At 25.0% G+C, this 15151-nt stretch overlaps 2 protein-coding genes across 2 annotated transcripts; both read left to right on the forward strand.

The window, feature by feature from the left end:
• Positions 1–5319: 5319 nt before the first annotated feature.
• Positions 5320–7570, forward strand: LOC124929964 (exopolygalacturonase-like). Its single transcript, XM_047470340.1, has 4 exons — positions 5320–5478; positions 5557–5865; positions 6724–7239; positions 7343–7570. The coding sequence occupies exons 1-4, from the start codon at positions 5320–5322 to the stop codon at positions 7568–7570; spliced, it is 1212 nt and encodes a 403-aa protein (XP_047326296.1).
• A 3993-nt stretch (positions 7571–11563) lies between these two features.
• Positions 11564–13676, forward strand: LOC124932130 (major pollen allergen Ole e 10-like). The gene is made up of 3 exons (XM_047472736.1): positions 11564–12155; positions 12950–12980; positions 13450–13676. Exons 1-3 carry the CDS (start codon positions 11672–11674, stop codon positions 13610–13612), a joined length of 678 nt encoding a protein of 225 aa, XP_047328692.1. The 5' UTR covers positions 11564–11671; the 3' UTR covers positions 13613–13676.
• Positions 13677–15151: the final 1475 nt, after the last annotated feature.

The raw sequence follows: 15151 nt of genomic DNA on the forward strand, positions 1-15151 counted from the left end.
ATATGTTTTGCATTCTCCACTTTCAAAATAATAAAATTATAATGTCATTAAAAAAAATTATTAAACTTTTTATATTAGAAAATAGTTTAGTTAAAAGAGATTTTTTATTAATAAAAGTATTATTTTTTTGTTTATAATTGTTTTGTGAGATTATCCGAACTCGATATATTTATTTTAAAATTTCCTAATCGATTCAAACTTGAATAAAACAATAATGATAAAGTTAAATTATCGTCACGCCCTGATCCACCCATTGACATTTGTAAGTATACAAATAACACAATATTATAGTTAGAGTCGATCGCGAGTTTTGGGTTGTCCTAGTCCTGGTAGATTTTTTTTTGATTAGTTTTGAATTCATACCTAAATAAAAAAAATTAAGTTTGTATCTTGAACCGCTGTACTATAACATTTCATTATATAAAAACTCATAAATTTATCTAAATATCTTATATTTTTTATTAAATAGACTGCCTTTATTGGATGAACCAATTCACAAACTAACTTTGTTTCACGTTCAACTTCCCAAACTAACATACTTTGTTCATTCATTTCCAAACTAACTTACTTTACTATTCAAATTCAGTTTTTTTTTAATTTATTTAAATTTAAACTTATTATATATATATATATATATAAATTATTATTTTTATAAAAATATTTAAATTATTATTTTTATAAATTTGATTATTTATATTTTAATATAAATATTTTTATAAATTTAATTATTTATATTTTAATATATATTTACTTTTAATTATTATTTTATATAACTTTTTATTTTTATTTAAAAAAATATTATATAAACGATAATGGTTTAAATATAATGACAAAAACATTATAAATAAACACGATCGTTCAATGTGTCACCAAATAAATTGGAAAATAACGAGATTAAGCATTTGAGAAACAATAATAAAAACATAAATCAAAAATATTTATCAACGAACAAACCTAACATAAAATATAGTGTTAACGATTTCAGATATGCTCAAGAAAATCAATATTGGACGTTCTCAATTGAGAAAAATATAATAATTTCATTTCAAGTAAAATTTTGAGAAAGAGAAAAACTAACGAAGTCAAAGTCAGTGTATTCAAATTAAGATGGATAACTCACAAAAGATTATAATTTATGGAAGGTGTGGCCAAAAAGGTTATACGAAACGTAGTCAAATATTTTTTAGTAAAATTTTCAATAATTTAGAGAAGAATGATGATAAGTAATTTTATAAATTATTATATATGGTTATGGTTATGATTAAAATATATTAGTATTTATCAATTATTTATGAGGATTGTAGAGTAAATATTTATTATAATATAATAAATAATAATTGAAATGTAAATTTATATATTAAAATTATAAAAATTATAAAAATAATAATTCAAAATATAAATAATAATGTAAATATATACATCAAAATATAAATAATCTTATTTATTAAAAAGTTAAATTTAAATATTTTAACAAAAAATAAAATTAATTTAAATATTTATATTTAATAATAAGTTTAAATATAATAAAAATAAGTTTAACCATAATAAAAATAAAATAATTAATTAAATTAAAATATGAAAACCGAGTTTGAATAGTAAAGTAGGTTAGTTTAGGATGTTAAACGTTAAACCAGGTTAGTTTAGGAATTGGTTCTTGTTGGACTTACCTCGGTTGGATTATCCCAAGGAGCAGGGACGAATCTATGTAGGGGCTTAGGTAGGCTGAAGCCCACCCCGAAAAAAAAAAATTACGGTAAAAATATGACATTACCCTTAAATTTTTTTTAAAATTTAATATAATTCATTGTTTTTTATCTAATTATTAAAAAAATTATAAAACTTTACTTTTATATACTTGTTTTTTTCAAAATTTTCTCGTTATTATTTTAAGTCTATCCTAAATTTTTTTCAAGTCCACCCCAGTTCGAAATTCTGGGTCCGTCCCTGCCAAGGAGGCCCTGATTATATCATTAGTAGGTTATATTATTTTGTGATAAAAAATCATATGTTTTATAATACTTAATATTTTTTTTTACACAATAATTATATTTAAATCGGAATATAGGACCCATTAACTTTTGATTTTTTTTTATATAATAATTGTAAGATAGTTCAAATTTTATTATAAACACTTGTGACAATTTAGCAAATCAAGGAAGATTTGACAAAAATATGTTATAGAATTTGAACAATTCATGTTTTTAAATTTTGTGATAAATTTGCTTGGAATTACAATTTCGTAAATGTGATGGTAAGAATATGTTTTAAAAGATTGGCACAATTTTGACCCATTATTAATCTTTATATAAACATATTTGCAATTTTTATTTTGGTTTAAAAATATGATAGGAATGGTTGTTTAAAAGTCAACATATTTTTGTAATATGTTATGAAGTGAATTTAGTAAATCACTTTACAAAATTCTGTTATAAAAATCATTGCTTAAATATTGTTTGAACTTTAGATTATTATGTTAATTTTTTTATCAAATAAGAATACATTGAGTTGAATGGGATGAAGTGCATGTTAATTTTTTAATTATATATATATATATATATATATATATATATATATATATATATATATATATATATATATATATATATATATATATATATATATAAATTTACTAACAATTATATGTATTTTATTTTTATAATTTATAATTTTTTATTGAGTAAGTTAGAATAATCAATAAATATTTTATCACTCATCTTACACATTACACCATTTTTAATGTAGATTGAACCCATATTTTTATAATATTTTAAAATATAAAATATTATAAATATTTGGATATTTTAATATAACCATATTTTTGTAAATATATTTAAAGGAAACAAGCTCATGAATTTTGAAGCTTTATCAACTTGCAATATGATAATTTTAAATCACTAAAATTATTTATTATTGTTATTTCGTATAGTCTTGTCTTTTGAAATACTTAGAATTTATGAAATAAAATAAATAATTATCTCTACATTAAAAGATAAATAAAAGAAAACAAACTTCTATATAATGTGTAAAGATTATTTATAAATTAAAAAAAAAAATAATCAAAAACTTACAATAAAAAATTATTTAAAATATGTTTGAAGAAAATCAATATTTAATAAAAAATAAAATAAAAATAAACTTACTTTTTTAGCATAGTATTTTTTATCTTTATCTTTATCAAAATTAAATAAAAATAATTGCGTAAAATATACATTTTTAGCATTAACTAAAATTTGATAAAAAAAAGTTTCTTTTTATTAACTTTTCACTTAAAAAAAAGTTATATCTAATTTCATCACATCTTCTTACCAAATTCAAATAAAGTTATTTTTCTTTTTTACTTTTATAATTTTTAAAAACAAATAAAATATTAACTACTTAATTATATTTTCATCATCTTTTCACTATTTTTTTTATCAAATCACGTTTTTTTTTCATTCAAATTCAAATAAAATAAAATTTTCTTTTTTCTTTTTTAATTTCAAAAATATATGATTGTAATAATAATTGTAACAAAATATCCATTTCCACAAACAAATAATCAATTAAGATAACTTTTTTTTCTTCAAATGACTACTTAATAATATTTTAATTATTTAACTATTTTCTCATCAAATCAAATTATTTACAAAATAATCCGATTATTTTTTAATTACCCCACAAATATTATCTCATTTGTGAGATTATTAATTAATATTTGCAGAAATCAAAGAGATATTAACTTTATTAAGTTTGACTGAAATTTAATATCCTTATCAATATAATATTATTAAGTGCTATCATCAATATCTTGAGCAATAAATTCGAGGATTTCTTTTTGGGATTATTTTATAAAGAAAAAATATCTAATATGTAATATAAATTTTTTTCCCAAAAAAATAGAGATATTCATGAACAAATCTAGAAACAAATCAGTATATATATGTAACCTTATAGGTAAAATAAACAAAACATGTGTAACATTTAATTTGTTTCTAAAATATTTTTAATAACATCATTTAATTTATATACCAAACAGGCTTATTTGGTTGATCTTGACAATCTTACTAAAAGGAGTAGATTATTTTTTTTCTTTTTTGATAGACTTGAATCTATTTTCCCACAAAAATAAATTATATTATAGTTAAAAGTAAAAAAGTAAATAAAATAAAATAAAAGCCCCTAGATTCTACATCAATATGTAATTTAGTATTTAAACATTTATAATGTTTGAAATAACTTTAAATTTGTTCAAATATCATTATTGTTTTAAATAATATTCTTTCTACACAATTAATAACTAAAACTTCTTTAGAAACTTAACAAATTAAGAGGTGAATAAAGAAATAAATAAATATAACGATATAACATGTTCCTATAATCAATCCATCTGAATTGAATCATAATTGAATAGTCATATTATTTGTCGTTTGTATACACGACACTAAAATATTCGTATCATTATAATGTTATCAATATATTTATTCATCATAAATATTTGTAATAATTTTAATTTTTTTTATATATTTATGTATTCATATTAACAAAACAAACTAAGATTATTTAGATTAAAATTATGAAAGTATTCTTATTTGAACAAAAATATTGTGTTAACTATAGTAAACTATTTAAATAAAAATAATTTGATACAAATCATAACATTAAAGTAAAAACTCAATAAGAAAACAATAAAACTTATGAGTTTTAAAATTAAAATTAACTAATAACTAAGATCCATTTTGAGTTAAGTTTTATAGTAATTGTGCGGTTAATATATATATATATATATATATATATATATATATATATATATATATATATATATATATATATATATATATATATATATATATATTTTTTTTTTATTGTAGTTAAAGTTTTAAACTATTTTCACAACTTATGATTTAATAATCTTAGCTTACAAGATTAAAAGATGTAACATAACATATACTATTATTAATAACCAATTCAACATCCTCAAAATAACAAACAAACAATCAAACAAATTGTATATTTTTGAGAAATGAAAGTGGTTAATGAAACAATTGTATAAAGTAAAGGGTCTTTTACAAATGATATCCTAAAGAAGAAATAAAGGAAACTGAATCGCTTAATTAATTAAAAATTTACCAAATCTCTATAAATTTACCTTTATTTCATAAATAAATATTGGTCAGTACATATCAACAGTCAAAGCCTCTTGAGTTCTTCATTGTTTGTTATGTAATAAAAAAAAAGTCGATTTACCACTATTTTCAATACCCATAAAAAGATCAAGATCCAAGCTTTTTTCAAATAAGTTCGCCGGAGAAGAAAACCCATTTCTCTAAATTCAAAGAAGATATGAGCTGTAATATTATTAACCGTCGGCCTTTCTTCTTCTCAATATTATTACTATTGATTTCCACCGCCGCCGTGTCCGTCTCCGCCGCCGTAAAGCCGAAAACTTTCAACGTGGTCAAGTACGGCGCCGTCGCCAACGGCGTTTCAGACATTTCTCAAGTAATTTTTTTAATTTTTTTTTATTTAAATTTTGGATTTTTATTTTATGGGTATTGATGGGTTTTGGTTATTTTGAAGGCTTTTATGAAGGCTTGGGAAGAAGCTTGTGAATGGAAAGGAGTTAGTAGGGTTTTGATTCCCCATGGTACTTATAGGTTAAACTCGGTGGTCTTTAGAGGTCCTTGTAATAATCTAATGGTGGTGATTGTTAAGGGTGTTCTTAGAGCTCCAACGGATCCTAATCTATTCTTTTCCGACCATTGGATTAGTTTTAGATATCTTAACGGTCTGGTAATCAAGGGTGGAGGTTCTTTGAATGCTGAAGGTCCTTCTGCTTGGTCTTATAATGATTGTTCAAGAAACTCTCAATGCAAGACTCTTCCAACTGTAAGTTTGTATTGTATTTTCGCTAAGTATTTTCACTACAAACGCATTAAGTTTAAATGGGTTAAAAAAAATTAAAAAAAATTATCTTTTATTTTGTATAAAATCAAGGGTATAATTAATAAAACTATTGACTAAAGTGGTTTTAGACTTTTTTTAGTCTTTGGTTTAATAAAAGTTAAAGCATTTAATCACATAGTAATTAAGGAAAGTTGAATTCACGGTTACTAGTCTAATTACTAAGAAGATATTATTATTCTTTGACTAAAGGATGATATTTTGTTAACTTTAAATAGATATATTTATTAAATTGTTTTTATGGGTTTGTTAAGTTTATTATTATTATTATTATATATATATATATATATATATATTTTAATTAATAAATATAACACTTTTTTATTTAGTAATTAGTGGTGATTTTTTTCTAACTATGATTTGCGTAATTTTTCATATTTATAGTATTTTTGGTCTAAACATTTAACGATTTTATTGTTATTTGAGATATCTTTAGAAATAAATCTCGCCTTAGTTTGGGATTTTGGTTATAATTGATGTTATTGTGTTTTGTGACAAAATATGGTATAAGATATGTTAACATAACTTTTTAAAATTCATTTCCATGTAATTAAGAAAATAAATAAACACTAATTCTTTTATCCTTTTATCAAAGTGACCCTCTATATTTTCAGACACATTAAATTACTTTCTTAAATAAAATTTATGTCACCAACTTGTCTATTATTATAAACATATCCAAATTGAGTAGGTTCTTAACCAACTTATGATATTCTTAGGTGGAATACAAAAAATAAGTTTATGTTTACTTATAAATTTTTTTGTGTGTATAATTTGTTTCAGACCATGAGGTTGGATTTTGTGAACTACTCGAGAATACACCACATACACTACATCGACAGCAAAAATGTTCATTTGAGCATTTTTGCTAGCAATTATGTAAATGTAAGTCATGTCAAAATTACAGCGCCAGAGCATAGTCCTAACACAGATGGTATCCATGTTGCCGGTTCCACAAATATCGCCATCCGCAATTCCGAAATTGGAACCGGAGACGATTGCATCGCCGTCCTCTCTGGTACTGATGGACTCGACATCTCAGGCGTCAGTTGTGGGCCCGGCCATGGTATAAGCATCGGAAGCTTGGGTAGGTATAAAGAAGATGAGTTTGTGAAGAATGTTCGAGTTAGGAATTGCACTCTTACCGGCACACAAAACGGATTGAGGATCAAGACGTGGGCACCGTCTCTCGCAAGTCATGCGTCAGACTTGACCTACCAAAACATTTTGATGAAGAATGTTAGCAACCCTATCTTCATTGATCAACAATATTGCCCCTTTGCTCGTTGTGATATTTCGGTGAGTTTTTTTTTGTTTTTTTTTATTTACAAATAACATAATTTTTCAAAATGACAATATTATAACCATGTGGTGTGGTCAATCAACATATGCATGTGTATAGGCTAAGTCGTCCGTCCAAATAAGCAATGTGAAATTCTCCAACATATGGGGAATGTCGAACACGAAGGAGGCGGTTATCTTAAAGTGTAGCGGTTTGGTGCCTTGCAAGAATGTGAAGCTCGAGAACATCAATTTGGCTTATCATGGAAGAGGAGGCCCGGCTGTTGCTCAATGCAAAAACGTTCATGGTGGTGCATATGGAGTCCAGCGCCCTTCCGGTTGCATGTGATTTTCGTTATCTATATATTTACTATATGTTGAAACGATTTCTCTATCGTGAACTAGCTTATTTGGAATTTTATGTAAGATTTGGCCCTATTGTTAGTGTTTCTTTAGTTATATTATATATCTAGGTAATGTTGGTTTGAAACATAAAAGAAGTGTAGTTATAATATTACTACTTCTGAAAATTGGGATTTGTTTTTTTAATCTTAATTTATAGAAGATGGGTCATTTGGATATAAATAAGTTTCTCTATTGATGTTTGTTTGTGTTATATTCATATATGTATTTTATTTAAATATCTAGATTTAATCTAATTAGTGATAGATCAAGTTTCTAAAAGGTCACATCACCTCAGCTTGAAAGAATAACCATGCACTGAAATAAATGTTAAAAAAGAGTGTGAAAAAAAAAAAAGACCCTAATGAACTTATACCGGTGGTCTTTAAAAAAGAAACGATGGACTTCCCGACCTAATAATTGTGGATGATATGAATAGTGATGTTTAATACCATTCAAAACAAAAAAAGTTACAAATTTAAAGTATTATTTCTGCCTTTTTGCTTCACCAATCTTCCTAACATTCAAAGAGTTTGGAAATTTGTCCTCTCGTCATTTATGTATTTCATTTTAATTGAAGACGTTTTAAATTAGAATCGAATATGTGGTATTTGGTCTCTTAGACACCGACACTTGTCATTGAGTAAAACTTTTACAAAAATAGTTCCAAATTTAAAGTATTATTCTTACCTTCTTAGTTCCACCAATCTTCCTAACATCCGAAATTTGTCCTCTTGTTATTTATGAATTTCATTTTAATTTAAGACGTTTTAAATTAGAATGAAATATGTGATTTGATCTCTTAGATATCGACTCTTGTTATTGAGTAAAATTTTATAAAAAAAAATCCACCTTCAAATGAACTATAAGAATAAACAAAAGAAAGAACAACTTTGCTATTGAGTTTAATCATCAAAATATAATCTCATTGAAATACATTTTTGGATTAATTTTTTTGTTTCTAAACTAAGCGAATATATGGTTGGAGAAAATATATGGGTTTCAAATGATCCTGCCATTCAACTAGGCTCCAGTTCAACCTAACCAATGTCAAATAAAAATATAAAGTATTGAAATTTAATAATTTAATAATTTAATAATAAAAGTATAGGAGAGAAGTAGAGAGCATACACATAAAAATTTGTTGAAACACCAATTATATTTGTCTACAATTTAAGTTAAACATTTTTGTATTATTATTCATCAAATGGTGAGCACGACGATTCAAAATTGCATCAATTATTATCAATTTGGTGAACTAGATTAGTATAAATCTTTTAAAATTTAGTATTTTAAAATAATTCATGTATATTTTGCCCTGGGATCGATTTTTTTCAAATGTATTTTTTTTTTATTTATATTCAAGCAACGTCTATTTTTCTCGTTAGATTAGGTTCAAAGTTGTTCTGATAGAGATATTAATTACTATTTTTTCACTAAATAAAAGTACTTATTTTTGAAAAAAATATATTTATTCATTATATCTGATTGAGATATTACTCACTATTTTTTCATTAAATATTTATTCATTATATAGTCTTGTGTGCATATAAATAAATGATTTATTATTTATGAGAAGTCATACTGGTAATATAGATTTAACATTAAAAAACATATATAATCAATCCTGGTCTCATGAATCTTCTTTTGAATATATGAATTAAAAAGTTATACAAGTCTGTTGAAACATTTAGTACTTAATTAGGCTATAATTATTTATTATTGCTTTTTAGCTCCTAGTTCGGCGATATGTGGGATACACTCTAACTCAACTAATAATCTAATTATTAGATAAATCTACCTTTACTTATTTTAAATTACATTTACCAACAAATTTAAAGTCGAATCGTCAAATATTGAGACTCCTTATTTGGGGCAACTGAGATTTTATATCTTTTCTTTCAAACATTATAATTTGAGACTTTTTAGGGTTAAAGTTATACAAAAATGAGATGGTTAAAACTTTCGATTTGCTAAAATTCTGTAGTTAAATTAATGACATTATTTATTTTATTTATAAATGCAAACAATAAGTTAATCGCGTTTGAAACTGTTAAGACATAACATTGGTTTATATAATTTAATTATAAGGAGCTTTAAATTTTGAGGTTTAAAAAAAGAGGTTTGAAATCTTGATTGTAAAGGTTCAATTTCATAATTCAGCCACAAATTTAATATAATTTAAGTAACAAAAATTCTGACTAAGAGAACAAACATAAAAAAACATTTTAAGTGAATTGTATATGAGAATCAAAGTGTATTATATATGAGAATCAACATTACTCAATATAGCCTTGTAGAATTTATGGGACATGAATATTATTATCTCTATAATTAGTGATAACAATGCAGTTCAACTAACTTTCATTGAAAAAAAAAAAGAGTCTCTATGGAACAATATAATCTAGCCAATTGAATTATTGAAAACTTTTAAAGATAACACAATAAGTTTGGATTTATAGATGTTTGGTGAATTGTCTTTTTGGTGTTCTTTTGGCATGCATTGCTGGAAAGATAAATATTTTATGGTCAATCTACAAATGTCCAAATACTTGTCATTTGTCATTGGCCACAACTCAATAATTATCATTTCATCCCTTAAAATCTAACATGTTTTCAAATTAGGAGCATTTTCTTTTACTTATTATTATTATTAGAGTATATGTGAGATTTGAATTCCAACCACTATATCAAAAGTTTACCCAAATAACTTACAACTAATATTTGTCTTGTCAACCGCATGGCTATTCTATAATTATTTTTTAAATAAGAAGAAATAACATGACACCCCACAATCACGGTTCCCGCTTCAATTCAAAGCGCTTTTAAATGGAATCGAACCCGTGACATTTTGGTCTCTTAAGCCGACTCTTATCACTATATTATCTTGATAGGTTAACCATTCTACGGTTATAGTATTGCACAACATATTTTAAATTGATTGGTATGATAAATGGATAAAGTAGTAGAATGTGTGCATGCTTCTCTTATGCATTTCCACACAAATGATATACGACACATCTTGTGCGTAACATATCTTCAATTTTAATTAAACTGTAAGAACACATTTAAAAAAAAACATTTTTCATGGTGTTCTATTTTGTCAAACCAACTCACACACATAATTATCCTCTTTTATTTCAACTAATGACTTGCATTAGTCTTGCTATGTCTTTCCAAACCATTCTAATAAGGGTTCAAATTTATCGTTGATCATCTATTTTTTTTTTCACTATCAACCGACTAAAATCTTATTTTTGCACAAAAATATCTCAAACACCATAATTGTATGTGTCTCTATAAGCAAATGATCGAATAAAAAAAATTAAGGGAAAAGTAGATGCAACTTTCTAACAAACATCTAACGACAATAAAAGGTGGATATCCCCAGTCTCCTTAAGAGATTCTGGGTTCGAGCCTGTCAGACGACAAATTCTGCATTTTGTTAACTGGTTATGTGTTTGTGGTCACATTTTTGTGCTATGCTAGTTCTTTTTTAATTTTTTTTCCCCAAAATAAATATTTGTTTGAAAACAAACTAACCCCTGACTTTTCTATAGGATGTTTCACTAATCATGCCCTTTTTTTTCTTTATTATAATGATATATTAAAATCAAGTAGATACAAAAATTATATTATGTGATTTTGGGGAGAGTAATAAAAAAGTCCAAATTTATGATAATGAGTAAAAAAAGTGAGAAAGACTATTCATTCCTTAGGAGGAGAAAAAATCAACTCCCATTATTACTATCATCATCACTCCATTGACCCCACTCCCACTCTTCTACTTTCAATCTTTGCGCTAGTTTGATTTAACTTGTTTTTCCCAATCTAATGTTATAATACTTGAAACAACCCATTAAAAGTTATTATTAATAGAACAAAAAGTCACAAAATCTAACTAAATCAACACTTATATAGGATATAAATAACCCAATATGAAACAAGTTTGTCTTTCTAAGTTTCCAAAAGCCCGAAAACACCATTATCATAAGAAACAAGAATCAAAGAAAGAAAGAAAGATCCATAGAGAAAAAAGCAAAAGAAGATGAGATCCATGAGAAGAATGAATCAATGGATTCTTCTTAATTATTTCTCCATGTTATTAATCTCCACCAGCATCATCATAGCAGATATAACAACTCCAATTCCAACTGTTCCAACTACTCCGGCGACACCCACCGTTATCAACCCAACAGTTTCCGATCCGGATTCCCCTGTTTCCGGCGGCGGCAACCCTTTTGTGATTCCATCCCCCACCACCACCACTAGCTATACTCCGGAAGCTACAGGCGGCGCGAGCTGGTGCGTAGCGGTCCAATCGGCATCACAAGCAGCTATACAACTAGCTTTGGATTATGCTTGTGGCCATGGAGCAGATTGCTCGGCGATTCAACCGGCCGGCGAGTGTTATAGACCGAATACGATGAGGGATCATGCTTCATATGCATTCAATAGCTATTATCAGAAGAACCCAATTCCCACTAGCTGTAATTTTGGTGGAACTGCCATCATTACTAGCACTGATCCAAGTATGTTGTTCTATCTCCCACCTTTTTCTCATACTACCCACCAAACAGATAATAACCCTTTTCCCTTTTTATTTAATTAAATTATCAAAATTAATAATAAATTTAATTTTGTATAAAAAAAATTCACTTCAAGTTTTTAGTTGATTAATTAAATAATAAAAAATATAATATAGTTAAATTCAAAAATTAGTGTTGGGTTGAATTAAAAAAAAAATACATGATGAGCTTAATAAAATTATATGAATAAACCGAATGGATTAACATGAATTTTTGTCTTTAACGAGTAAATTAACTTGAATTTGGTAATTTTTTATAATTAGAGAAGTAAATAATGAAATAAATTAAAAAAATTAGAGATAATATCACATTTTTATTATAAAAAATAAATAAATAAATTATTTTAGGTGTCAATTTCTAACCTTAACAACTATTATTAATATATATATATATATATATATATATATATATTTTAAGGTTGGAACCTTACTATATTATTTCTTAATTTTTTTATCCTATTAATTTGAAAATAAAAGAAAATATTTAATGTACAAGTGGGTTATTTTGATAAAATGATTCAAAAAATTTAATTATTTAATATTATAAATAATATATATGATAATAGTAAGAATTAAACTCAAAACATCAAACAATGTCCTAGGAAGTTTAAATTTGAAAAGTTAGATGTGATTTATTTCACTATTTGAGTCAAACTATCAACTTTTTATTTTTATTTTAGTTAATAATTTAATAAATAAATAGTTTAATGATTTATTTGGATTTCTTATAATTTGCAGGTTATGTGAACTGCCAATTTCCAACCACAAGGTAATTCTTTTTCATTTCATTATTTATGGTTAAATCCAATTTCTAAACTATTTATAAAGTTGTTCCAAATATCAATCAACCCCTACTTGTTCTTCCCACTTGCTGGCTTTCATTAAATATAAATATAAATATAAATACATTAACATATAATTATATTTTCTATAATTTTAATGTATACTCATGTAAAATTATTTTAGTATGTACTTTATTTTATAAAATAAAGTAAGTTGGTCCATATTAGTCTTTGTATGAGTATATTTAATTGTTTTATGTTTATGATTTTCAAATTGTAATCATGATATGAGATGACTTTTTTAGGATGGTTAGTATGAGTTTGAAATACTTTTATTTAATCCATTAAAGTGACTTGTCTCAATCATATCAATAATTTTGGATAAGCATTGTTTGTTTATTTATTTTAGTAGATATGTTAATAATAATATTAATATGATCAAATTCCAAATTTCAGCACAAGCTCTTCCATCTTGAATACAACAAATTCAATTGGTTCAACTGTCTTTGGAGCTGGACCAATTACTCCAACAAGTTCATTGGCTACACCTACAATGTATAATTTTAATTTATTTCTCTCATATTCCTTTATATTTCTTATAGCAACAATTTTTCTATAGCTTCCATTATGTGCTTCAATATCACTAATTTTTGTTGAGATATGGAAGATCAATTAGGAGTTCACGAGAACTATCTTTGCGCGTGTGAAACATGAGTTTTTACGCCCTACAAGTCATAAATTAACATACTAATAACAATTTAAATGTTGACTTAATTGTTTTGTTTATAGAAGTTAAAATGAGTGTTCAATTGTCACAAAATGCATTATCATGGAACTATATTTCATTGAGATTGCTTTTATTTTAAATAAAATAAAATAACCTTTATATCATTCCAAAGGGTCATTGCAATTCAATTTTACCTAATTTGTTACAATATATCATATGGCTAAAGTGATGCTCTATATTATAGACTATAATTTTAACAATATATATTAAAAAGGAAAAGAATGGGGACCCTTTAAAGTAAAAAAAAAAATAAAGTTGAAAAGAGAATCTTTGTTTAATGTAAGATTATGGTTATTTGAATTTGATACTAAAGGGATATAATTTGAATCCTTTTTGGCCATTAGCAAGACACTTTCTCACTTTTATTAATCAACTTTTTAAACTCATTTAAATTAAATTCAAATAATCAATCTTACATGTTTGAATATATTTTCACTCATCTTTATGACTAAAGTTATATTAATTGTGGTGAAACAAATTCCTAAAACCAAAAAATATACTTTGTTTGGAAATGAATGAAGTTGGAATTGAATTTGAAAAAATATGTTATTAGATATTTTGTTGGAGATATTCTTCTAGTTTTCTCGACTTTTGAATCCCGCATTGGAGGAAGCTAATAAGAAGATACAAAAACTTAACGGGCTGGTGAAAATAGTTGATTTAAGAGATTAAAATATCACATGTTCGATTTTTACCGAAAACGTTTTGAATGAGAGTGGAGGATAATGACTTTGGAGTGTAATTAAAATGACAATTATAAAAAGTACCGCTTCGATTTTATCCGGTTCTGTCCCGAACACTAATAAACCTAATTAAATATATAACATTATCAATATGTTTATTTATTTTTCATATTTTATAAAAAATATAAATTTAGTTTTTATAATAATATAAAATTTTAATATATTATAATATATATAATATTAAAATATCAATTTAAATAATAGTCTGAAAAACTTTTTTTTTATATTTTTTTTAAATAATATGATATAATAGTGTCCCGTAGATAGGGATGACAATGAGGTGGTTCAGGGCGGGGAATGTATTTATCATCCCGGCCCCGTTTTTATTTTGGAGATTTTTTTAATACTATCCCCATCCCGTTCGGTTTTGTTCGGTTTCGAGGAATCCCCGCGGGGCACCGTTAATAAAATATTTTAAAAAATACAATAAAATTATATAAACGATTTTTTTAATATAATATATATTGTAATATATTAAAATTTTACATTATTATAAAAAAACTCTTATAAAATATAGTAAATAAATACCTATATTGTTGATTTAATATATTTAATCATGTTTATAATATTCGGGACATAATTGGGGTGAAATCGGGGCGGGACGGGGACACAAATATCATTCCCGCCC

This window comes from Impatiens glandulifera, chromosome 3 (genome assembly GCF_907164915.1).
Source record: "Impatiens glandulifera chromosome 3, dImpGla2.1, whole genome shotgun sequence".
NCBI lineage: Eukaryota > Viridiplantae > Streptophyta > Magnoliopsida > Ericales > Balsaminaceae > Impatiens > Impatiens glandulifera.

Excerpts from the sequence above, each read along its gene's own strand:
- LOC124929964 (XM_047470340.1), top strand. The coding sequence starts at position 5,320 with ATGAGCTGTAATATTATTAACCGTCGGCCTTTCTTCTTCTCAATATTA. Across the intron at positions 5,479-5,556 it reads GCGTTTCAGACATTTCTCAA|GCTTTTATGAAGGCTTGGGA; the intron begins GTAATTTTTTTA and ends GTTATTTTGAAG. Across the intron at positions 5,866-6,723 it reads AATGCAAGACTCTTCCAACT|ACCATGAGGTTGGATTTTGT; the intron begins GTAAGTTTGTAT and ends AATTTGTTTCAG.
- LOC124932130 (XM_047472736.1), top strand. The coding sequence starts at position 11,672 with ATGAGATCCATGAGAAGAATGAATCAATGGATTCTTCTTAATTATTTC. Across the intron at positions 12,156-12,949 it reads CATTACTAGCACTGATCCAA|GTTATGTGAACTGCCAATTT; the intron begins GTATGTTGTTCT and ends TATAATTTGCAG. Across the intron at positions 12,981-13,449 it reads TGCCAATTTCCAACCACAAG|CACAAGCTCTTCCATCTTGA; the intron begins GTAATTCTTTTT and ends TCCAAATTTCAG.